General features: G+C 41.8%; 3 protein-coding genes across 8 annotated transcripts in view; 1 reads left to right on the top strand and 2 right to left on the bottom strand.

Annotated features, from left to right (window-relative positions):
* Positions 1–5,600, bottom strand: part of CPNE1 (copine 1) — a 33,923-nt gene extending 28,323 nt beyond the window's left edge. The window contains exons 1-2 of one of the 5 annotated variants that reach the window (XM_019733244.3): positions 5,426–5,512; positions 57–109 (exon numbers count right to left, since the gene is read on the bottom strand). The gene's annotated coding sequence lies outside the window, so the exon portion shown is untranslated. Of the gene's footprint in view, positions 1–56; positions 142–5,088; positions 5,222–5,425 lie in introns of those variants that run through there. The other 4 variants (XM_019733225.3, XM_019733247.3, XM_019733215.3 and 1 more) reach the window with 4 other exon arrangements.
* A 634-nt stretch (positions 5,601–6,234) lies between these two features.
* NFS1 (NFS1 cysteine desulfurase) lies at positions 6,235–21,983 on the bottom strand. Its single transcript, XM_019733152.3, has 13 exons — positions 21,849–21,983; positions 21,172–21,281; positions 20,360–20,476; positions 19,467–19,550; positions 16,540–16,692; positions 15,034–15,127; positions 14,087–14,221; positions 11,309–11,466; positions 10,778–10,883; positions 10,616–10,697; positions 9,294–9,377; positions 8,802–8,891; positions 6,235–8,395 (listed from the first exon to the last, which is right to left on the bottom strand). Exons 1-13 carry the CDS (start codon positions 21,943–21,945, stop codon positions 8,332–8,334), a joined length of 1,374 nt encoding a protein of 457 aa, XP_019588711.2. The 5' UTR covers positions 21,946–21,983; the 3' UTR covers positions 6,235–8,331.
* Positions 21,968–23,584, top strand: ROMO1 (reactive oxygen species modulator 1). 2 transcript variants are annotated; one of them, XM_019733166.3, is made up of 3 exons: positions 21,968–22,108; positions 22,290–22,420; positions 23,397–23,584. In XM_019733166.3, exons 2-3 carry the CDS (start codon positions 22,290–22,292, stop codon positions 23,503–23,505), a joined length of 240 nt encoding a protein of 79 aa, XP_019588725.1. In that variant the 5' UTR covers positions 21,968–22,108; the 3' UTR covers positions 23,506–23,584. The 2 variants fall into 2 exon arrangements, with proteins under 2 accessions (XP_019588725.1, XP_019588735.1); XM_019733176.2 differs by having other exon boundaries at positions 21,972–22,113.
* Positions 23,585–25,098: the final 1,514 nt, after the last annotated feature.

The following is a 25,098-nucleotide window of genomic DNA, read 5'->3' as shown; positions in this document are numbered from 1 at the left end:
AATAAGCTCTCATTTGATTCTGTATAAAAACAAACCCTCTATTCAAAATCTCTTACCTGATAAAACAAGAGATGTATTTTCTTAACAAGAAGTAGAGGCCAAGTCAATCCTGTGGGCAACCAATTAAAACCAACTTTTAGACTGCAATAGAGAATAAACGGAGGCAAAAATCAATGCAGGAAACACAAAACACGCACAGGCCACACTGAACTGTACATTATGAAGGCGAGTCTGAAACCACCAGAGTATTTCATTAGAATGCATATCCAAAAAAAAAAAAGGAGAAAAAGAAAGAACGTACCAAAATCCCACACATGCTTATTACTTGGCATTACTTTCAAATTTGAGTACGTCTCAAAACATGATGTATTTACATACATCAAGAACATGTCCTAAATTAGCCCAAGAATAAATCAATTGAAAACTAAAAGTCATGAAGCTCTCGGCCTTATAGCTGATAATTGCTTTTATCACTTGATTAAACCAGTCCAGAAAAATTCCATAACAAAAGTTAAACTATGACCTATTTCCTTAGGTTCCCACCAAATTTTTGATGCAAAAGCACAAGTTCTCACGATAACAGGTCCTTGGCAAATTAAATAATCAATTCAAGGGTACTCTCAAAATTACTGCAATTACTTTTTCAATATATTTTCCTTTGCACCAAAATACCATCAAACATCAAAAACATAAATGAAGAGAAAGTTCTAGCTATAAGGACTAACTCCTAGTTAAAACCACTGAGATTCAAAATATTAAAGTGCTTTTTATTCTAACACCATAACAGTCTCAAGAAACTTATTTTTTTCAAACATCCCTAAAAACACTTGACATATTAAGAGTACTTCCCAAAGTAAAAACAGGTCACTTACTTTTCACTGCAATTTTCCCCAAACTGGTGAAATTATAAACAATTCACAAGCAATGTGCATGACCAAATTAGACAACTTTATTCTAAAGGTCTTTTTTTTTTTATTCAGAGAAACAGAGCAGAAGAAAATCGTCACAATTAGGTATTAAGATTACCAATAGAAGACTTAGAATGATGATCACTTTTAACTGTCTTTCAAGATCAAGATACCATCAGAGCATTTAATTTAGTATCATCACCAAAAAGTAAAACATTAAAAATTTTAGTGTTACTCCAAACTTTTCTAAAGGACAAGCAAAACATTTTCTAGACAACTACTCAAATTACTAAAAAACAGTGAGATTGTTTTGCCACAAAAAGCTATGCAAATGTCATAAGCGGCACTTTCAAAAGCCCAGAGCATTGCATTAATCTTTCATATTGTAAAAATCAATCCTAATGAAGTCTAAAGAATTTTCAAACTCTTCATTTAAAAGCCACATCTAGTAGTTTTAAATGGGTCACAAAAGTAAATGTGAAACAGAAAAAAGCTTGCTTTAAGTAAAGGCTATGCTCAATGAGGAAGAACACTAATTTTTACACTATTTATTTCTAAATGTACAGGTATGACACTCTGAACCAAAGAACCAGGGTAATTTTCTAGTTTAAGTACTTGTGATAAACAGATGATCCCCTACTGGAGATTCCAATTCAAAAAACCTGGTGTGGGACAGGACTATGTGCCTTAAAGGTAAGGGAAACAGGTTCCTTAGCCTCTTTTCTTCCAGACCCAAGAAGGCACCTTATGTCCATCTGAAGAGGAACAAGTTCAGGTTCAGCCTGTTAAGCCAAAAGGGAACATACTAGGTCTACTCTCAGAAATTTCTACAGGATTGCCAGAAATAACTGTAACAAGGAGGAAACATCTCATTCCACAAGGAAAAGTTGAAAGGCCCAGCTGAATTTGGCAAATGCCTAGTTCAAGGTTTACATGTTCAATTTAAAGCACAAAATCAACCTAGACATAAATTTGTGAATTTCTGTACAGCAAAGGGGAAGCCCCATCTCACCCAACACTAAAGTATACAGAAATTCAGGCTGGAAGGCAGAACTTGCTGTTACACCTTTTCCTTCAAATAGGCAAGGTAAACAGAAACCGAGAACTGAAGTACTTTTGTTTTCCACACTTCACTTTGTAAGAGCACAATAATTTAATAAAGGCATTACTGTAGTCCATGAAACGTACTCATTCCTGTGTTCTACATGTCAGCTGGCAACTGAATGCAGGATACCAAAATGAAAAATCCACTCCAATCACCTAAAACGTTGGTGAATTTTAGAAGGGTAAGACTGAAATAATTCTATGCAACAAAACATCTAAAATACATGTTTTACCTTATACACAGAGCATGAGGGTAGGGAAGGAGAAAATGGATAGGATTTGCCATTAAGTTCACTGACGTATTTCATAAGATCTAAAGAAGCTTGCTTTAGTATATTTTTCCACTTTGTTAGGACTTAGTCCTAACATACTGGTCTTGCTTCAGCTTTACAAATACCACATACATACATACATACATGTGCAAATTACAAATATGTTACAAAAATTTAGCATATTATTATGACAAGACAGATTTTTCTTATTTACTAGCCATTCCAATCACTTGGAATTTCAGAATAAAATGTCTGACAACAGTCCTCTTTTATCAGGAAGCCAAGGCACAAACCAGAGAACTTGACCGATTACACTCTTCATCAGGTAATAAACATCCAAAAGTGAATTTTAATTTTCTCCAATAATCAGTCTTTAATCAACAAGAACCAGGGTACAGCAGAGCTAAGTTCTTCAGGTTCAAAAGAAACAAAACCCAGCACTCCTCAAACGTTCACCTCACAGATGAGCAACAGCAGAGAACCAGAAAGGGCACACCACTATAGTAAGCAGCACAATCACGTTAGGCATTACAAAACACCCACAGCTTCATCCACTTAATTTTGTCCCCATCCCCAAATGGATCACATTTCAGATTCTGGAATCATTCTTAATGAAACAATTCTGACACTGAGGGAGATATGTGCCTTTGACAGCACATTACTCAACTTTCTCATTAACTCTCGGTACTCAAAGGCAGCAAATCAAAAGACAATTCTAAATAAAGTATTTATTCTTCCTGCCAAAAAGACTATAATGTTAAACTATTTTTCAATCCCCCCCAAAATGCCAACAAAATATTCATTATACTACTTGATTTAAACTTCAAAGTAACAATGTTACTTCTAACCTAGCTCACCACATTCACCCTCACTATTGGTCTTAAGACTTAAAAGCTGGCTTGAAACTTAATGAACTAAACTCTATGCAACCCAAAAAGTATATGGGTGGTGGTGGTAAAATCTGAGAAAACTGTAAATTAAGTGATTTTCCTGCTTAGTTGACCTAAAACTTTTAGCAATATTCATTTATTTCACGAACATTTATTAAGCACTTGTGGGCTAGGCAGGAGATCTAGAAATGGAGGACAGTTCTGCATTTTGGGGAAGGATATCTAAAAGTATCTTTTGTGCAACCAATTACTGACACTTAGAAGTTCTTCCTATAACATCTACAGAAGAAAATATTCATCTAAACTGAATGATGGAGTGCTTCTCTACAAAATGGAACAAAACTATGAAAGTGTCACTGGATTCCAGCACCTAGAACACACTGGCCCACAAAATCAAGTGTCACATCTAAAAATTGTACCAACAACCCCCGAAATCTCAATATGTGACAATCAAAACATTTGGCATGTCAAAGAAAGTGAAAGAAGCCCAAAGTATACTGGTATTAGCACGTAACAATATGCTCCAAATAACTACTATGATGATTTCTAAAACTTCACATTTTTCACCTAACAGATATGAACATAAGAAAAATTTAAATTATGCATTATAATCCATAAACAATACCATCAAATATATGATCGAGCACATAAAGGTGATATAAAAATGCATTCCGTTTTGTTAATACTAAACACATCCTCGACTTATATAAACACACCAAACATTTCCTTCAAAAAATTAATTACCATAAGATTATTTTAACCACCTGTAAAATTTCTTCCCATCCTTTTAATATTCTTGGAAAATGCCTGAACACAATTACTTTCCACGATGTCCAGAAATCCTTCATTCGACAAAGCTACCAAATTTCAAAAATAAGTAAAACCAGTCTTGTATTATATTTCTATAATTAAAAAACGAAACAAGATCAACCTATATGTCCAAACTTGTAGAATTCTTTTCAACTGTAAATGCTCTGAAATGCATTAACAATATAAACTAGATAACAAGGTCTAAGGCAATTCATGTTGCTAATTCCGCATTTTACAAAAACCATTTTAAACCATTCAAGAAAGAAGCTCTAAAAGAAATACTCCAGTCACAAGTCTTCAACAAACCTTCAGTTGCAAATCACGTTTTTTTCAGGTTACACTGACTGGCGTCACCCTAATCTTGAATAATACATATAGAATGGCCCTTGCCAACTACCCCAATTTAGATCAGGCCATCTCTGGGAATCCAGGAGTCAAGGAGGATTTTAGAGTCCAGAAATCTCTCAGTATACAATTCCCAGCATACGTTTAGCGCTAAATAACCCAGGGTAGCCCTCACCGGAGACCCTCCGATTTTCCACTAGAAAGCACAGATTGGTGGCAACATAAAACCCATACGCTGACAATGTAGCAGCTACGCCTCCGCACTAGTGTCCATGCCCGTCACTAACCTGTAGATCATCAAAGCTCCTCCCATCCACTTCACGTGGCTGCAAACTAGCACCGCCGGCCTTCGCTAGAGAAACTCAATTCACTCTCCATCAAAAGCACCCAAAGTCCACATCCCATTGGACCCGCCTCCTCCTCCAGCGCTGGAGGCTGTCTCCCAAGGGATACCCTCGAGGGTAAGCCCCGCCCCAACACCGGACCTTGTAAGCATTTCACTGCAACCCCCTCCACATTCAGGCCACGAAAGCAGCCAGTTCTGAGACTTCCTTCCTGGACTCACAGGAGTGTACCGACTACACCTTCCTGCCCACAGGTGTGTCCTAATTATAGTCCCCTGTTTCTGGTAGGCCACAGGGGCCTCCTTTGCACTTCGGGTGGAGGGAGTGTCCTCACTACAATTATCTCCTCACTTCGGGGCACAGAGAAGTAGTTATAATCTCGGCCCCATTTGGGGGCATACAAAATCTTGCTCACTGGGGATGTAGGTGTTTTCACTGCAGTCCCCGTTAGTTCGCAGGCCGCTGGCCACCCAGCTCTGGCCTCCTCCCTCTCGGACCACGGGGGCGTCCTCACTATAGCCTCGTCCCCACTTCGGTTTGCAGGCTCATCCTCTCTTGCGTCCTTCTTGCACACTCTCCGGCCTCAGAGGCGCAAGTGGCGCCCCAGGCCCCCCGCAGCCTCGCCCCGACCCTTTTGTGTGGGGCGCTCGCTGCGGCGGGCTCAGAGGCCTCCGAAGGCCCCGCCCCGGGCCACCAAGGGGCGGCTCGAGCCCCGCACAGCCCCGCCCGTTCCGGGGCTGCGGGAGTCTTACCCGGGAGAGCTGCGCGGCACCCGAACCCAGACCCGAGTTACCCCCCGCGCGAGTGCCTCCGCCCCGCGGCCGACAGCCCCTGTGTGAACGGCTTCCCGGAGCCTACAGCAGCCACCACCTCCTTCGCTGTTTCACAAAATGGCCGCCAGCCCGCTCAGCAGCTTCAGGTTCCAGAAGGGGCGGGATGGAGTGGTTGACGTCACGGACGGGAAGGCGCAAGCGCAGTGAGGTTTTCGAGCAATCTCCCGGAAATTGCCGGTGTTTGTGGCCAGAGGAGCTGAGCCCGTGACTGCGACATTTTCACACTATCCCCGCCTTAGGGGAGTGACGCTGTGGTGGGATGCACACTATCTGGCTAGGCCCTTTACTGCGGCACTTTGTGCAAATTGCTTCATTTCTTCAAGCTTTTGAGAAAGGAGAGAAATAGTATCTACTTAGCGTAATTGTTTTGAGGATTAAAAGGACCAAAAAGTGGTGCCTAGTCGTCTTGATGATTCCCTGATAGAAGAACCAAAAACTGATTCTTCTTTCCATTAAAAATTTCAATCCAAGGAGCTTCACCCACCAGGCTTCATTAACTCCATCCACAGCTGCACGTCAGTATTATTTTATTATAGCAAAAGTATTCCAATGCTGCTTTGGTCCAAGTCTCCCGAATCCACTTCCTAATCAGAAAGTGAGGCGTCAACTAACTAAATTAGGGACTAAATTCCCACAACTCTAACAAGCTTTTGGGAAGATCTGTGCGGCAGACTTGCCTGGTGCTAGCCCAATGTGCCAAAACCAGCAAATTAAAAAACCAGGCCACATTTTTAAACCAAACTTATACTTTATTAAATATACTCTTCGTAGGTATAATATAGTGCATTATAGTGCATAAAAACAAACCCTGCTAAATGCAATGTATTCAGGATTGGATCCTGGAACAGAAAAAGGACATTAATGGGAAAACTGGTGAAATCGTAATAGAATCAAGTTTAGTTAATACTAATGTACAGATGTTGATCTTTTGGTTTTGACAAATGTACCAGTTTTATGTAAGATGTTAAAATCAGAGGAAATTAGGTGATGGATATATAACTCTGTACTATCTTTGTAACCTTTTTCTAAATCTAAAATTCAAAATAAAATTTATTTTAAAAACTTCTATAATTCCATCTCCTCCTTCCCTTGGTCATCTGCATTCACCATACTTTATAGCCTAGTAGCTTTCAAACTTTTTTGACCATCATCCATATAAGAAATACATTTGCAATTTGGTATACACATTCAAATTGAGAAAGATGAACTGGAACTTGAAACAAACATAATCAGTTAGGAGGGTCTATAGGAGGAGCTAGGGCTTATGGAAGTTATCCTTCTCTACGTAATCACAAGAACCCTACACACGGAAACCCTGCAGGAAGAACTCTGTAACAAAGCTCTGTGGTTCTCTAACCACCCCTTCCATTGACTTCCTTTTCCCTTCTATAAATACCCCTCCATCTTGGCAGTCAGGCCAGAGTATGCATGTGGCTTGCCATGTCTGCATACACTGGGTTACAACCCTTTCTTTTTCCCCGAATAAATCCTTTTTGGTGATGAAACACTTAGTCTATATTATTTTTCAGTTGACAAAATACATAATCAAAATAAATATGTGTGATGCACTCTATCTTTCTTTTTGTGTGTGTGCTAGTAATTACCCACCTACAGTTTCAGACCTACAAATGGAAAAACTACTCTAGTTGCACTGGCCATCTATTGGTTTCTCAAACACACCATGATTTTTCATACTTCAGGCCCTTAGCTTTTACTGTTCCTTCTCATCCCTCTCTCATCTTTAGGTCTTTCCATGGCTCGAGATAACATTTTTGCTTAAATAACACCTCCTCAAAAAAGCTTTCCTAGTATACTAGGTTCCCCCCCCCCCCCAATTTCCTCTTAACCACTCTATTTTTTCCATAGTACTCATCACAATCTATAATAGCCTTATTTGCTTACTTGTTAACTTTTCTGTGTCTCCACAAGAATGAAAGCTCAATGAAGGCAGGTTCCTTTTTGGTACTATTAACCAGTGTATCCCCAATACCCAAAAAAATGTTAGGCTCCCGACAGGCACTCAAATAACTGTTGAATGAAGAGAGATGCAAGCGGACTGAGACATCTATGGAAATCAAGTAGAGCAGTAGTCTACTCCACAATTTCCAAGCCCAGCTTGAAATTTCCCTGAGCCACTCATAAAGTGACAGAGTAAATAGAGGAAGGTGATTTTATTTCTCTACTCTGCAAATTAACAAATTTTAAAAAAGAAACATAAATTATTAGAATAATGGGTAGAGTCATACAGATATTTCTTGCTAAGTCAAAAGAAAGGGAAGAGGACAAGAACAGAAAGGAGATAAGCCTTCTAAGAAACTTTCTGTTCAGTCTACAGTCAATATGAAAAGGTGGTCCTTGGAGCCACAAAAAAGACTAAATTGTAGTTGATTTTGCTTATGCCTGAAGGAGTCAGTCTTGCTGAGCAGAAGTAAGCGTCAACTCAAATGTACGCGTACAGCATTGGGCTCCCTGAGCAAAGAGCCTTTTAGTGCCTCTGGCTCTCCCCACCGAGGATACAAACATGTCCAGCAGCTGTATCATCACAAATGTCCCTCCTGTTTCAGGGTGAGACATCCATTCATTCTAAGACCTGAGAAGGTCTCCTGGAGAGAAGTGGGAAGTGTTCCCCACCAAAGGAGCTGAGGCCAGGGAAAGATAGTGTTCTTGTGTTTCTGTCTTGGAGGTGGGCTGATGCTGAAATCAACTGAGCTATACCAATTCTGATTTGAGCATGGAGCACCCACTGGGTGTAACAAGGGAGCGGCTGTGCATGGGTAGAAGAGGCAGGAGCAGCCAGGCCAGAACAAAGTCAGAGGCCCACTCTTCTAGTGTTGGGTCCACTTGATGCTCTTCAGGTCAATGCCATCCTGCACCATCTCCCAGAGAGGGCTGCCAAAGAAAAGAGGTGTGGGATGAGTGAGGGCTTAGATAGGAAGCAGCCAACATTGGCTCCTAGGCCAAGAATCCCATCTTAAAGGGAGTTTTCCTATACTTAATCTACAAATTACTAATTTTGTATTGATATTGACACAATGAAAACTATTAATACTATTAATAACAATAATGAAAAAACATCTGAATTTATGTAGTTGATTAGTTTTAAAAAATGCTTTTTCATCTTCTGAAAAACAAGCAGCCAGGAAGATCCATTTTCTTGCTTTGTGGAACCTCCAAATCCTAAAATCCAAGTAGTCTCAAACCTTGGTTTCTGGCTGTGTGAACACAGAGCCTAAGGACAAGACAGGAGCCAGCACTGCAGTTTCTTCCGAAAGGTCTCTGCTACAACAGTGCATACCTCATTTCTCGAAGACGCTTCACGTGGTAAATGCATTTCTCCGCTGTGTAGTCCACCTCCTCCTCTGTAGTGAAACGACCAATGCCAAACCTGAAAAAGGCACAGAAGAGCTCTGTGTCAGAGCTCTAGCACTGGGGTACATTCACTCAGCAAATACTCCAGGAGGACCTACTCCACAAAAGACAGGGAGAGAACTTGGTCCCTCCACTCTAGGTCAGAGTTTCTCAGAACGTGGTTTGTGGACCAGCCACATCAGAATCACCTGAGAAGTTTCCTAGTGAATCAGAATCTCTGAGTGTGGGACTCAGAAATCTTCATCTTGCACAAACTTCCCAGGTGATACAGTCAATGAAGTCTGAGAACCACTGCTCTAGGAACTTTCATGAAGAATTAAGAAGGGATAAGGAAAACTAGATTGAGGAATACTGTAACAGGAGATGAAAAATCCAAAAGAGGATGCCCTTCATAAATGTTGCAGCTCAACTGATTGACCTGATAGAAGAGTGAGCTAAATCCTCATCAGTGCCAATTGCTCGAAGGACGTAAGAGGGCTCCAGGGATGCAGAGGTGCAGGCACTGGGGAGAAAGACACAGAGCCTTGCTCAGTTCATCATCAACATCTGCTTTTAGCCCCAAACCCCCAGTCTTGCTACTACCCCTCAGGTCCCTGGACTCCTACCATGGACACAAAAGACATTCTAATCTGGCAGAGCTAAAGTAAGGGGCCTGATGCTACCTGCACATTCTGGGATGTAAATATAGCTCCTCTGGCCTCCATGGAGGATAAACTCCCTGAGGAAGGACACTGCCAAACCAGGATACCACATGAGCTGGTCTGACAAGAGGCAGCAGAACATGTGTGTGCTCACTCCCCCAGGACTTAATACACCATCTTGTACCAGCCTCGATGGCAGGAAAACCCTTGGTGGCCTTTAAAGCAGACCTCAATTCTAGAGGCCTGCAACAGGCCTGACCGTTAATATGAGGTCAGACAATTAAGTTTGCAAACTTGTTGCAACGATGTTGCTAACCTTTTTAGACATCAGAGGGACTATTCATTATGAATTTGTACCAACTGGACAAACAGTTAACCAAGTTTACTATTTGGAAGTGCTGAACAGGCTGCATGAAAAAATCAGACGACCTGAACTTTTCGCCAACAATTCATAGCTCTTGCATCATGACAAGGCACCAGCTCACACGGCACTGTCTGTGAGAGAGTTTTTAGCCACTAAACAAATAACTATATTGGAACACCCTCCCTACTCACCTGATCTGGCCCCCAATGACTTCTATCTTTACCTGAAGATAAAGGAAATATTGAAAGGAAGACATTTTGATGACATTCAGGACATCAAGGATAATATGATGACAGCTCTGATGGCCATTTCAGAAAAAGAGTTCCAAAATTGCTTTGAAGGGTGGACTAGGCACAGGTGTCAGTGCATAGCTTCCCAAGGGGAGTACTTCAAAGATGACCATAGTGATATTCAGTAATGAGGTATAAAGCACTTTTTCTAGGGTGAGTTCGTAAACTTAATTGTCAGACCACATATAATACTAGAATAGATACATGCACCTCCTGGGACCACAAAAAGCACAAAATTCTACCCCAGAAAATCCTCCTCGGGTGGCCAACTTCAGCCTGTGCCTAGCCAGCTAAAAAAAATAGGCCTTTACACAATGATCTTTACTCTTAACTAAGAGCTCATGTGCCTCTCATCTCCAACTGGGAAGCTTAATCATCTGTTATAACACTTAGCAGCCAGGCTAATCGGTCCTGCCACAGGCCCTATCTATCCAGTCGAACTCACCTTCCCGAAGATAAGGCAACATCCTTGAGTGCCATCAGCAGACTCTCCCCTTCCACATATGCAAAGGAGAGGTTGATACAGCCTGGAAGAAAGAACCACTGTGAGAAGAGTCTCAGAGTCTCAGGCTCTTCCAGCACAGGGATAGAAAGGGCATGTCCACACCTGGGTAATGGTGCTCCCGGTCCCCATTCATCACCACATCTGGAAGGCTCGTCATTATCTTCTGCATCAGCCTCTCTGCTAACTTTGATATTCGCTTGTGGTCATACTAAGGAGCAGGCAAGGCAGAGGTAAGCATAGTGACCATCAACAGTTCAGAAACACCCAGGATAAGGCGCCCTTCTCCTGTGCCCGGAAGTGACAGTACAGCTGACCCCTCTATCGTCCTGTGTTATTCGTGGAGACCACTGTATCCCAGCACTGCACACAGTGCCTGACGGGCAGAGATGCTCAATAACTGGACACATGGTTCTCATCACCCAGAAATAAACAAGCTGATAACCCACTGAAAGGGCCTGGATCTTAGAGCCCATGACACCTCCCTCAGAACAAGACGCTAGCAACACTGGGACAAGGATGGTTTTCTCAAACCTCCTCTTCTGACAGAGATCTGACTTAGTCATGTCGAGAAGCCTCTAATAGGAGACCCAGCACAGGGGAAGAAGTTGTGGAAGGGAAGTGCTCTCTCCATACCTCCATCTCTTGCTGTGCCACCTCACACGCAGCCCCCAGCCCCACCACCAAGGGTGTGGGCACTGTCCCAGACCGCATACCCCGCTCCTGCCCCCCTCCACTCTGCAGGGCCTCCACACGCACACGGGGCCGGCGGCGAATGTAGATGGCACCAACCCCTGGGAAACAAAGTTTGTTACCAAAAGAGAAAAGGAAAAATGCAGATGAAACAATGTATCACTTTCCAAAGGGGTCAGAATATTTCAACTTTCCTGTAAGCTTAAAATTTTTCAATATAAAAAAAGTTGGAGAAAAAGAAGAGCAGGAAAAGCACAATACTTAGCAAAAGTGTTTAATATCCAGAGAGTAACTACCAAGAGTAATGACCTTTTGGTCATTTTTAAGTTTAAAGTAGTTCTTTATGCATGTGTTACTGACATCATGCAATGTAGTGTTATTCATAATATCAAAAAACTTGGAAGCCACTTAGATGTCCATCATCACGGAATGGGCAAATAAGTTACAGTGTATCCATACAATGAAATACAAAGCAGGTGTATAAAAGAATCTAAGCTCCTTCTGTACTGCAAGTGTAATATCTAAGATACACCGCCAGAAAATTGGTGAAATCTTGTCTATACTTTAGTGTTTTTTTTTAAAAAAAGATGTATTGTTAGGTGAAAAAAAGCAAGGCACAGAATAATGAGTATAGTATACTATATTTTGAGTTAAAAAACAGAGCAGAAATATATACATGTTTGCAAATACAAAGAATAATTCTAGAAAAATACTCAAGGAACTGCCTCCCCAGAGTGGGGGAAACTACATGGCTGGACGAGGACGGAGGAAACAGACTTTCTTCCTTGTACATTTTTGTAGCTTTTGAATTTGGAACGATGTGACTATATTACCTTGTCTAAATAGAATAAAAATGGCAGTAAAAAAAATAAGCACTCTCCCAGGGTCTATCAAAACTTAAAAATATGTATGACGTGTGACTCAGCAAACATACTTACAGGAATTTCATGCCAAAATATGAGCATGAATGTGCAAAGATATTCCCTAAGTAGTCAAGGATTTTTTAATAAAGTGGCTGCTTAATGAAGTTCATCTTCCCTCACACAGAACAACTATTTAGGCAGAGCTTATAGGCACTATAAAAACTAAGGCAGTGGTTCCCAAATTTATTATGAAGAATCCTAGTTTTAAAATAATTTCTGATGCCTGACCACTGTGCTGTACACCTGAAGCTGATGAAGAATAATATTGAATGTCAACTATAATTAAACATATATATATATATGTGTGTATGTGTGTGTGTATGTACATACACACACATATATACATATATACATAATATATATATATACACACACATATATATATATACATATATATATTATATATATATATATATATGTTTCCAGGATGTAAAGTACAGCATAGGAAGTATAGTCAATGGTACAGTAACAGCTATATACAATGTCAGAGGGATAACAGACTGGGAGCAGGGGTATAAATGTCCAATCATTACATTGTTTTGCAAACCTGAAACTAATATATCAAAAAACGCTAATCAGAAAAGGCTTTTGGACAACATCTAGTTACAAGCAATTTGTAATCCTGCTCCTCTTCCATTAAGGCAGAAAATAAAGCGAACACTGTCTTTACAAAAATAAAAAAATAAAAATAATAATTTCTGTACCAAACTGCATTTATTAAGAAATATTTCACTTCCCCATTAAAAATAAATTCAAATTCAAACATCGTACACTATCTAAATTTCTGCAGTTCCAAGTTCAGAGAGCAAGTGCTCAGATTCCAAGTCTGCAGAGTGAAGGAAACCATATTCTCTAAATCTATTTAGATCCTGAGCTTAGGAAGCAGAACTTTGGCTAGTGAACGATATCTGTACACATTTAAGTGCTGATCAGAGCTGTTCGAAATGAGTTAATTGGTTGTATCATAATAGATGTATCTTCAATTAAAAATAAAGGCGACATTTTAGTTAAAGACAGAATGGCTGTTGGTTTTTTAAAATCATAGCTCACAAAAACACTTTTTGCAACTTCCGGGAACCTTTAGAAAAAGCCATCTTACCTACTTCCACCTTTTCCCACAAGGTGTACACCCAGATGGCACACTCTGCAGACACAGAAAGTGTACGGGCACTACCAACCACCACAAGCCCTCACCCCAGAGACAGAGGAGTTGTTTGTTTTCTATGGCCACCTCCATAAAATAGAAGACAACAGTATCTTCACAGGGGTTGGGGTGGAGAGGCAGAATTTAGCATTCCTAAGCCAACGGGGCCATAGGGAATAGACAAGTATTCTTCAGACACTAACAGAAGCACAGACTACTTAGTCCAGGAACAAACACCAAGACATGTAAAAGCCCCCACAATCTTTCCCTAAGCTAAAGTGAAACAGAAGGCGGGGACTGAAGAACCAAAGAATACTGCTCTGCATATCACAGGGGCAGAGAAACTGGCTGGACTTAGCTAGCTAAATTTGATGTGAAAAAACCCCTTCTTCCTCAACCAAATTAATATCTAACATGCTGTTGAAGGATTTTCTAAAGAGAACAGGGAAGAACGTTCTGCCATATAGTAACTACGAGGATCCACAAATAGGCCAGTGTTCTTGGCTATTGCTAAATGACACTTGCATTCTGCAAGGCACTGTGAATTTACAGCTTCCGCTGGGAGCAATGGTAGTGCCAAAGGAATCCAAAGGACACCTGTCACCGGGTTTACAGGGAGGTACAGAGCAGAGGAACTCTAGGACGGGTTGGTACCTTTGGGACCATAGATTTTGTGACCACTGATGCTCATGAGATCAATTTTCATGTCGTTGACATCAAGTGGGATTTTTCCAACAGCCTGGGCTGCATCAGTATGGAAATATACCTTTCTGGAACTGCAAATCCGCCCTGAGGAAACAACAGAGGGGCAGAACATAGCACAATGTTGTTAAGTCATCTGGCAGTGGTCCCACAAGGTATCATGAGCTCTAAGGCAAAATTGCATCTGACATTAGCCTCTAGTCACATAGTAAATTACTTCTCTCTCTCCCTCAGTTCTAGCTTAGTTAGCTTCCTTGACTACAATAAGTAAGAGCAAGTTCAAAGCACCAAATCAAAACACCCCCGGATATTGAGATGGATAAGACTTTTCTTAGGGGTGGCCGGTTAGCTCAGTTGGTTAGAGCGTGGTGCTGATAACACCAAAGCTGCCGGCTGCCAGTTCGATCCCCACATGGGCCACTGTGAGCTGTGCCTTCCTTAAAAAAAAAAAGATGCTTCTTACCTGGCCTTTCAATAATTAGATTAACTATTAGATCCTTTTTTATTTAAAAGAGGCAAAGATTAACAGATCTATTTGCCAATGTCACTAAGAGGTTACAGGGTCTGTCTGGCTCCAAGTGAGCATAATAAAGAGATATTCCAAAGAGAAAAAGGTCAAAGGGGAAGAGAAAAAAAAGAGTGGAAGTTTTTTCTGCTTTGTTTACTATTTTGTCTATTGCACTGACTGCAGTAAAATGAAGAGAACATAAAAGGTACTAGACGTGGATGCAAATACTGGCTATGCCACTTGCAATATGTTTTTGAAAAAGGAACTTAAAGCCCTCTTTCCACAGGTTCTCTTACTGCACTCTATAAAGTGTTACAGTTCCAGGTCAACTCCTGCTCTTCAAATGAATCCCAGGGCTGGGCAAGCATCAGGGGCCATCCGTGATACTAACCTATTTCCGCAATGGGCTGCTTCACTCCAATCTCATTGTTCACCGTCATGACTGAGACCAGGCTGGTATCGGGTTGGATGGCAGCCTCTAGCTCCTAAGAATATCAGGAGTAAAAAAAGACGACATAGTACCACCAAGTTCTCCCTAACTTAGAATGTAGGCAAGCTTAGTCTTGAAAAGGGGCCTTTCACAACACACCTATCAGAACGGTTTAGATAAAAATAGTGACAACACAAAATGCTGGCGAGGATGCAAAGAAATTGGATCATTCATACACTATTTGTGGGAATGTTAAATGGTATAGCCATACTGGAAAACACTTTGGCAGTTTTTGTTCTTTATAAAACTTGTGAACAAAAAGAGTGTGCTGTAATAAATCACTGACCGAAAGTAACCTCACAGGGTGATCTGATCATAAATTCCAAACTGGTCAGGTCATGGTGGTTAGTCATGCCCCAGGCCTGTAACTTTTTTAAGTAAAAGGTTTATCTTCCCCTGAAGCAAGCCCTGTCCATTATTCTTGTGCATCCACGTCACCACACCTTTGAAAAACCAGAGTAATCCTTTTTCAGATCCCTAGAGGTCTAACCACCCCAAGGGAGCACACAATCTTTTTAACTATCCTGTAATCCAGTCATAGAGATTTAGGTGTCTTGCTTCTTCCCACCTTCATGTAATCTTCCATACTTTCCTCCTTAATTCCAAATGTATAAAAGAAACTGAAACATTGTCATTCTCCAGAGCATTTGAGATCTTGCTTCCCGGCTTGTGGTCAGTTTGGCTCAAATAAACTCATAAAAATTCTCTACAGGTTTGGATGTTCTTATGGCGACAAACTCAACATGGAATCACTATATGACCCTGAAGTTGCACACCTGGGCATTTATCTCAGGGAAATGAAAACTCTCACTAGTTTCATTCAACTTTGTAGAAGTTCTTGCCAGGACAATTAAGCATGAAAAAGAAATAAAAGGCCTCCAGGTTGGAAAGGAACAAGTAAAACTATCTCCATTTGCACGTGACAGGGTTCTGTATACAACTGCATCTTAGGATTTGCCTAGGGATACTAGTATCCAAAATCTGGTGGACAAAATGCTTGGATTCACTACCCAAAACAGACATATAAGGATATAGGCCAAAAAGGGAAATATTCTTCTAAAAAACGACACCTGCTCTTTAGAGGCATGGGAGATATCAGTGTAGGAGAGGAGGCCAGAGCTTTGCTATGGTATGAGCCCCTGGCATCCTGCACGTATGCCCAGTGGCTCCCATACAAACCAGGAAGCGCCAACAAAGCTGAGAAACATAGCCTCCAGACAAAAGTAAGATATTACACACTCAATGGGAACATACTTCTGGTTTTCCTTCCAGGACTATTTTTCTAAGCCCCACCCTTGCCATTAGATCTAGTACTTCAAGCTCCAGCTGAGGCTGAACAGATAGATTCACAAGCTGAAGTGCCAAGTTCCTCGAAATTTTTCCCCTCCTGCCAAGAGCCACTCCTACCTTCAAGTCGATGAGCCCACTTTTCTTCACTGGGAGGTAGGTGACCTGAAAGCCCTCAGCTTCCAATGATCGGCAAGAGTCCAAGACACATTTGTGTTCTGTCTGGGTGGTGATCAAGTGCTTTTTGCGTGACCTGTAGAACCTGGCCACCCCCTAGAAATGGGTAGTGGAGGAAGGAAGAAGAATATACTCAGAGAGACAGGAATGACTTCAATCCCATTTGTAAATGGAAAGTAGGCAAGGCTGGTATGCTCCAACATCCATTCTCCAACACCAACTGGGTATCCTGCAAATCAGTTTAATTCTGATGCTAACTATCCAGAGTTAGTGCAAATCCCACAGGTTAAGGGATTGAGTCCCACAAAAGTACCCCCACTTCAAATGCCAGCTGCAAGGCCTGGGTGTCACAAGCCACCCACTCATACTTCTGCCCAGCTGGCTACAAATTCAGGGCTTCCCGCAAGCCCCTGAAGTTCAGTAATTCACTGGAACAACTCACAGAACTCACTGAAAGCAATGTATACTTACAGTTAGAGTTTTGTTATAAAGGCTACAACTCAGGAACAGCCAAATGGAAGAGACACATAGGGTGAGGTCTGGAGGGGCACACGAGCTTCCTTCCATGCCCTCTCCTCCTGGAATCTAGGCAAACCCATGAGTTCACCTGGAAGTTCCTCCGAGCCTTGTTGCCCGGAGTTTTTATGGGGTTTTATTACATAGGCATTGCTGATTAAATCATTGGCCACATGACTGAACTCAATCTCCAGCCCCACTCTCTTCTCCAGAGTGGAGTAGAGGTGAAAGTTACAACCTTCTAATCACATGTTTGATCTTTTTGGAGTGGCTAGTCTGTCCCTTGAAACTAAGGGCCCACCATGAATCACTTCATTACCATAAACTCAGGTAAGGTTCAAAGGGGTTTGTTTTGAATAACAAAAGACAATCTTAACACACAGGGAACTCCAAGGGTTTCTGAAGGTGTTCTGTACCAGTAACAGAGGACAAAGACCAAATATATTCATAGGTGGAAAAGGGAACATGCCTATCCTTGCTCGCCAAGCAAAAGCCTCTTTCATTTATTTCTATTTAAATAGCAAAATATGCAAATATGGTGACACTGACACCCAAAGCTGGCAGAGTAGAAGTGAACATCCACTTATTCCTTGCTAATGGCAGTATTTATGCTATAACTTCAGAAAATCATTTGGAAAGATACCTTAAAAGCTGTAATTATGTTCTTTAACTGTGATTCTCCTTTTGGAGTTTACCTTAGGGAACTATTTCAAAAGCTAGATGAAGCTACTATAGAGACAAAATATGCTTTAGTTAAACTTATAATTCTTTAAAGAATGGAAAGATTAAACACATCTAACAACAAGAGAAATTAACAGTAAAATGAATATTGTGATACCACAACTCCATAAAAAAAAGTAGTTATATTAAAAATAATGGAGTTTGAAATGGAAGAACATAGAATATGTTATTGATGGTCACAGAATAAATACAGCATGGTACAATTTGTGAAAATATTAAAATTCGTACATATATATACTTTTTTTTTCTGTAACAATACTAAACAGAATCAGTTAGAATTAACAGAATTAACTTTGCAGAGCAGGACTCAGGGCCAGAATAGGGGAGGAAGAAGAGAAAGACTTATACTTTGTTTTAAAAAATTTTTCTATATGGTTAAAAAATCGTAACACAAATGCATTAATTACTTTTTAAAAATTAAAAGAGTACTACTTTAAAAGCAGAATATAAAACTAATTTGGCCAAAATGATAACTACATAAATACTGTATGTTCTCAAGGACAAGGAACATAAAAGGGAAAAACATTTAAAAGTTGTCCGCCTCTCCTATCTCACTTACCCACAGTGTAGAATGCTCTAATAGCAGATAGATATTTACTCTACCCATCCAGGAGACTAAAGGGAGCAATGTCACGACTATTCTTAGCAATCCTTGTCCTCTAGGTTTGGGATCTGTGTAGACTTTCAAAACAAACGTTTTAAAGTTTTGAAACCAACCCCTTCTTTGGAGGGACCACCACCCTGGCTCTGTGGTCTTTGTAGTCCAAAGGAAGGATGCTTTCCTGCTAACAGGATCAGGCAGAATGCTGATGATTCTGGAGCCTGTCCCAGGCCTCCTACATTCAGGCACAGGTCAGGGAAAAAACAATACTGGCAGCACAGTTGAGAGATAACAGTGAGAAGGGGTGAAGCCAGAGTTGAATCTACAGGAGCCCACAATTTACCAGAGCCTGGGCATTTACACAAGTGATCCTGGCAACCAGGCCCCGTCAACGGTGATTATGTCCTATGAATCACCAACATGACCACTGAGAGTGGAATTTCTTAAGTACCAAAGATCTGTATGTCCCAAGGATATTGTGATTGATCCAGAATGGGTGACTAAGTGATGCCTGCAGAGGTCACCACAGTGACCAGTACTTAAAAATGGGAACATCTAAAGAAATGGGAGGAACTTGCTGCAAACAGATCTGAAAGAAAGAAAAGGGAAGGCTGAGAGGAGGGCAGCCCTGAAATCATATATATAGGGTGAAGCTGAGAAACATGCCCAATTACAAGTGCATTCTGGACTTAATTGTGACTAAATAAAAAAGATGGGGAAAAGGGTTGACTCACCATTATCCAATCTCTGAAGTAGCTGCCATCCAAAAAACTAAGTGCTTAATGGTCCAAGAGCCACCTTCTTTCCTATCCAACTACCTTACTGAACTCAGTTTAATAGGAACAAAGACTTAAGATGGATTGCAAAGGGTTGAAGGAAGCAACAAATCAGAAAGAGTGTGCGTGTGTCTCTGTCTTCTCTTCACAATACGGTGGGAGTGGGTGGCTGCAAAATACACATGTGAGCCCAAATGACTGAAGGACACTATCTCCCTCTGGTTCCCCTCTCTTACCTTAATTGCTATGTTGTTGGATTCAGTAGCGCCACTAGTGAAAATGATCTCACGAGGATCAGCTCCAATGAGAGATGCTACTTGCTGCAAGCCAAGAAACAGAGATAAGTAACATCAATTCCCCAGACAAGTACTGGGCTTCGGGACACAGCTAGGACAGAGCTCTGGAGCAAGAAGAGATCCACTGCATTTTATCAACTGCCCAAGAAACTTACATCCCAGATCCCAAGCTCTTTTCCAGCCCAACACAAAATAGTAATAATAATTATAATAAATATTGTTTTTAAAAAAGCACTACTGAGCTCTTCATATACAGAGGGTGCTTAAAAAATTTATACACATTTTAAGACAGGAAAACTGTATTAAAATTGTAATACTCAATACGAGTCTATACCAATAACAAAAGATGAATATAAGTCACGTTTGACTTCTGCAATCACAAGAGGTGCTCATAGTGGTCACCATCAGTGTCCAGACACTTCTGATTACTGCGAACTACTGCTTGAGCAACGTTGACCAAAGTGTCCGTTTGTATACATTTTTTTGGCACCCCAGTATATAGATGTTGGGTGAATAAACCCATCATTAGCATTGTCTCATTTAATCCACCCAATAATAATCCTTGAGAGTAGGAACTATTACATCGCATTTGCAATGTGAGAAAACTGAGGCTTAGAGAAATTAGATAACTTGTCAAAGGTCATTTAGCTAGGAAATGTAGGGATTAATTATAATAAATGACTTCAGAGGGACTCCAAGGCCTGCTCTCTGAATCTCTTTCTGAAAGAGCACCAAACCATTTCTACCTCCACCCAGACCTACCAAGAAGGGAATGCCTCCCACAGGCCACTGAATCCCTGATCTCAGTATCTCCTAAACCCTTGTGTACTAACCTGGCGAGCATGTTCCATGGCTGCCTCACTCTCCCAGCCATAGGCATGTGTCCGGGAGTGTGGGTTCCCATAGTAGTTGACCAGGTAAGGGAGCATGGCATCGAGCACCCGAGGGTCCTGAGCATAACAGAACAGATCAGTCTCCTTGAGCCATAATTAACTCAGGCCCAACTCCATCCGCTCAGAGCTGCTTCAGCACACTCCCAACCCTTCAGACACTGCTTAGATTAGGCCTCAAACATTCTTCCAGACCCTCAGATACTAATCAAATATAAGCCTTATACACTCCCATTCCCAATCCATCTTAAATCAGACTATTCTCTCTCCCCAGGTAATCGACAAACATTGCCTTGTCCCGACAGCCATTTCTGCAGGTGTTCCCATTCTTACCAGGAAATGTGATCTACAAGGGGCCAGGACATGACAGAATCCGTATATTGGTGAAAGCTTGCGTTAATACTCAAGTGCATATATGTGCCAAGCTGCTAAGGGCTGCTTTATGTCTTATAATTAATTTACTACTTGCCCAAATTCACACAGTTATGAAGTAGCAGTAGGCTAATTCCAGAGTCCATGCTTTTAATTACTACTATAGCGCCTGCACTGAAGTGATTTGACCAAGTTCAATATCTAGTAAATAACTGAGCCATTTCTAGTGGTCTACAACTTAAGCTTCCCAACTGCTGGCTCATTGCTTTTCCCAGCACACACTTCTCAATGGCTCTCAAGGATCCAGCCATTTCCGTACACTGTCACTTCTACAATATAATTCCTATAAACACTCTTGGCAAAAGGTGCACCTCCATCCTTACCAGAGGAGCTGTCGCTTGCACATCCATATACAGAGGTCGCAGCCCTGACTCCACCTCTGGAGCAGTGGCTATATCTGAGGGAACAGCAGACTGGGGAGCATGGTCTGCAACTGACAAGAAAAAGCAAAAAAGCAACAGAGTGGCCAAGTGAGAGAAGATGCAACTATGGACACAGGGTATCCAAGCTGGATGCCCGTGAGATAAGTTAAAGCATGCTGGAGTTGAACCTCTATGGAAAAGGAAAAATAACATCACAGGATCTGAGTAAACTAAAAGGAGGTAAGGGACAAAGACAGGGTTCTTGGAGGGGAATGTATGTTGGGACAATATTCAAATTGCGTCGTTGGGAGTGGGGAGGGCTCTGAAAGGGCAGAGCCATTTAGAAGGAATGGGGAGAGCTCCTTCGAAAGTTACTGGCTGGACGACTCTGTAAAAGTCTGCCAGGAAAGGTCTGAAGACCGAGCCTCAAAGGCTCTGAAGGCCTGCGGGGCGAGATGTGAGGTGGGCGCGGTGAAGTCAACGGCTCAGAAGGCCGGCCTGAGAAAATTTGAGGGGTGCAGCCAAGGGAAAGGGTCAGAGGGTCTGGGCAGCGAGCGGAAGAGGGAGGCTCCGGCATATTCAGATGCGGAGCGGAGGAAAAAGGTCCGCGCCTCCAGAGAGGGGGGCAGTGAGCGTACCGCGCAGGCGCAGACCCCGAGTGGGCGCCTCGGGCCTCCGCGGGGAAGCGGCGGGCACTGCCGCGGCCACCCGCCTCCAAGCTGTTCGCAGCAGCATCGTCCTGGTGGCACAGCCCCTCGCCCCAAGCGGCTGCAGTCTTCAGCTACTGACTCCCGGAAGTATTGCTGAGCGCCCCGGAAGCGATTCCTCGGGCCACGAACGCGCTCCGCCTCGCGTTCCCTGTGAGACGTAGAGCTGAGCGATCGAGGCCGCGAGCGAGGTGAGGTAGGGGCTCCGGGGTCCGAACTCTAAAAGGGTGATGGAGTCGGGCTACGCGCTGATTTTCCTTCCCGGACTCCTCCGAACTCTTGGGCCCGCTCCCCACCCCGCTTCCCCTGGTCCCCGCCCTACTCTTGGGCTGGCGGCTAGGCCTTCATTTCCCTAACCCTTGACCCCCGCAGATGCCGGTGGCCGTGGGTCCCTATGGACAGTCCCAGCCTAGCTGCTTCGACCGCGTGAAGATGGGCTTTGTGATGGGTTGCGCCGTGGGCATGGCGGCCGGGGCGCTCTTCGGCACCTTTTCCTGTCTCAGGTGAGGGGAGCGGGTGGTGGTGGCCTCAGGGCGAATTACCGGACCTACCCGCCCCATTCCACTTGGCCCGCAGCCAGAATTGAGCCTACCTTGTTACAGTTCCCTTGCTGTCCTCTTAAGAAGCAAGACAAATTTCGTAACCACCTTCAGTCTGGAAGGACAGGTTGGAAGCCTCGGTGCTTGTGAATGTGAGCTGACTCAACTCAACCTCTCTGGCCTTATTCGTTCTGTAACCTTAGGCAAGTTGAGCCTGGGTTTCCGCGGGTGTAGAATGAGGTCAGTAACATCTACCTCATCGAGTTGGAAGGATCAAATCAGAGCACACTTAGCACAAAATCTGGCACGTTAAGTGCTCTCAATGGTTACCACTACTGTCGTTATTTACATTTGCGCATAGTGAAGCAAACGAGCAATTTCACTGTAGTGGGAACAAGATGTAGAAATGAAGAAAACCTCTACGCCCTGTCATTTTCACATGGAGTAAACTGGACTATTCCCATTTTTCCCGATTGTAAATTACCATTTACTGAACACTTACTGTGGTAATCACTGTTAAATGCTTTAACTCTGTGAATGTTACGATCCTTATTTTACACTTGACACAGCCTGTAAAATGACTGTTTTGACACGAGGAAACCGTCTGACAGCTGACTTCATTAGATCATATATATATATACCCTGGAGGTAAAACCAGTACAGAAACCTGGTTTCTCTGTTCATGTACTTGACACTGCATTTGATTCCTCCCACATATTGAAGGCAGTTGATTTGACATTCATCAGAATCCCTCCAGTCTTTGATGGATCCTTTTCAACTTAGTCATTACACACCCCAGGGGGAAAGGGCTTATGTCCTGCCAGACTTTTGGAGCGCTTGATTCATCATTGGAAGCACATTGGAAAAGGGCAGTTAATGCATCTCCCTGTACAGTATTTTTGTTCCCAATCGGCCCCATCTTGGTTTCCTCTTCTCCCAGGATCGGAATGCGGGGTCGGGAGCTGATGGGCGGCATCGGGAAAACCATGATGCAGAGTGGCGGCACCTTTGGCACATTCATGGCTATTGGGATGGGCATCCGATGCTAATCAAGGCAATGGTTGTCCACATCCACCCCCCCCATCAGTCCCGGCCCATGTACAGTAATAAAAACTTTGAGTAACCTGAGTGTGTTGGAGGCATTCATTTCTATTCTGTCTATATTATGCAGTTTGGTTAGAAATCCTCTGAAGTAGGCTGAATAGGTTTGTTGATTTCAATAGGCCTGTAACCTGTTAAATCCAGATAGAAAATTTTTGCGTGCCTAGACCTTTTCCGATTCTAGTAAACCCTTGTTACTCCTTTTAACGTTGATGCTGTTATCCCTGTTTTGAAGGTGAAAAACTGAAGTTACAGTCTATATTTTCTCAAGATCACAATACAAAAGGGAGTTTTAACTTGTCTTATTTCCAATGCTGTATCGTTCATCCAAAAATTGTCCAGCTATAGCTGCTGGCTTTAACAGAAAAGAACAAATTATCTACTATGAAACAAAACCAAATTATCAGACACTTGTAGCTTCTTAACTGGGTCAATCCTAAATGACATTCTAACCAGCCATTAATGAGGATGTAAATTGTATAAACTGATCCCCATCTCCCACAAAATTGGCTTAGTAAAGTAGGTTTAATAATGAGTCAGTGCCCCTTACCTGCTCAGAACATACAAGCCCTTGATGGATTTTACTGTAAACTGCACTCCCCCTTGAGTTACCAGAATCTAAGAAAATGTGTTATAGGATTACCTGAAGGATTTCACTCAGAATGGCAATCTGAATTATTCTATGCATCACACTGTTAAGTTACCAAACTTACATTTGCTTTGATCATTTACAATCCAAATTTCATTCTGTGGTGGTGAGCTAAATTTAAAATGAGATTAAATACCATGGCCACCTTTGCTAACCAAGGTCCCTGGAAAGGAAATGACAACCTGATAGGACTTGATTCAAGAATAAAAAATTTAATTATAGATACTTTTGTAAGAAAACATTGACAGTGTAAGTCAGCCCCAAGAAACTGCCCAGTGTTGAAAAAGTTTAATCTTGAAAATTTTCTTCAGGTTAAATAACTGAAGCAAGTAAAAGAAGAAATTTTGGATTAAATATCCATCAAAAGGGTTGGTAGAAAATGGTGATGCCTCCACATTCAAACTATTAATTATCTTGTTATCTGACTAAACCTGTAAAACTTGTGCTTCAGTGCTAACACAATAGAAAAAAAAAAAATGAGGTGAGCAAGTCAGTATCTGAAGATAATTATTCCATTAGGAACAACACTGCCTACTCAAAGGTTCAACCTAGACACAGAACTTGAAGCAGAGTTCAGAGTATAAATGGTGATGGCTCACTACCGGAATAAAGTTAAAGCTAAAAAAAAAATAAATCCCATAAATAGAATTAGAAATACAATTAAATCAATTTTGGAAACCAGTCTGAATTTAGACTTTTTTTTTCCCCCAGGATTTACTTTTAAATAGTAAAGTATTTTTTCACTGAGATGCCAAGACAACACAGGAGAGAATACACAGGTTTAAAGCGTGGGTTAATTTGTATGGTTTTCCTTTTGGTAAATCCCAGTTTTGATAACATTACTCTAAATACAGTGCTAAGATTATGCAGTGATATAGAAGAATGTACAAGA

This window comes from Rhinolophus sinicus, chromosome 13 (genome assembly GCF_057876585.1).
Source record: "Rhinolophus sinicus isolate RSI-liver-muscle chromosome 13, RSI-T2T, whole genome shotgun sequence".
Lineage (NCBI taxonomy): Eukaryota > Metazoa > Chordata > Mammalia > Chiroptera > Rhinolophidae > Rhinolophus > Rhinolophus sinicus.
The sequence above is the reverse complement of the archived record's forward strand: the minus strand, read 5'-3'. Positions and strand labels throughout refer to the sequence as shown.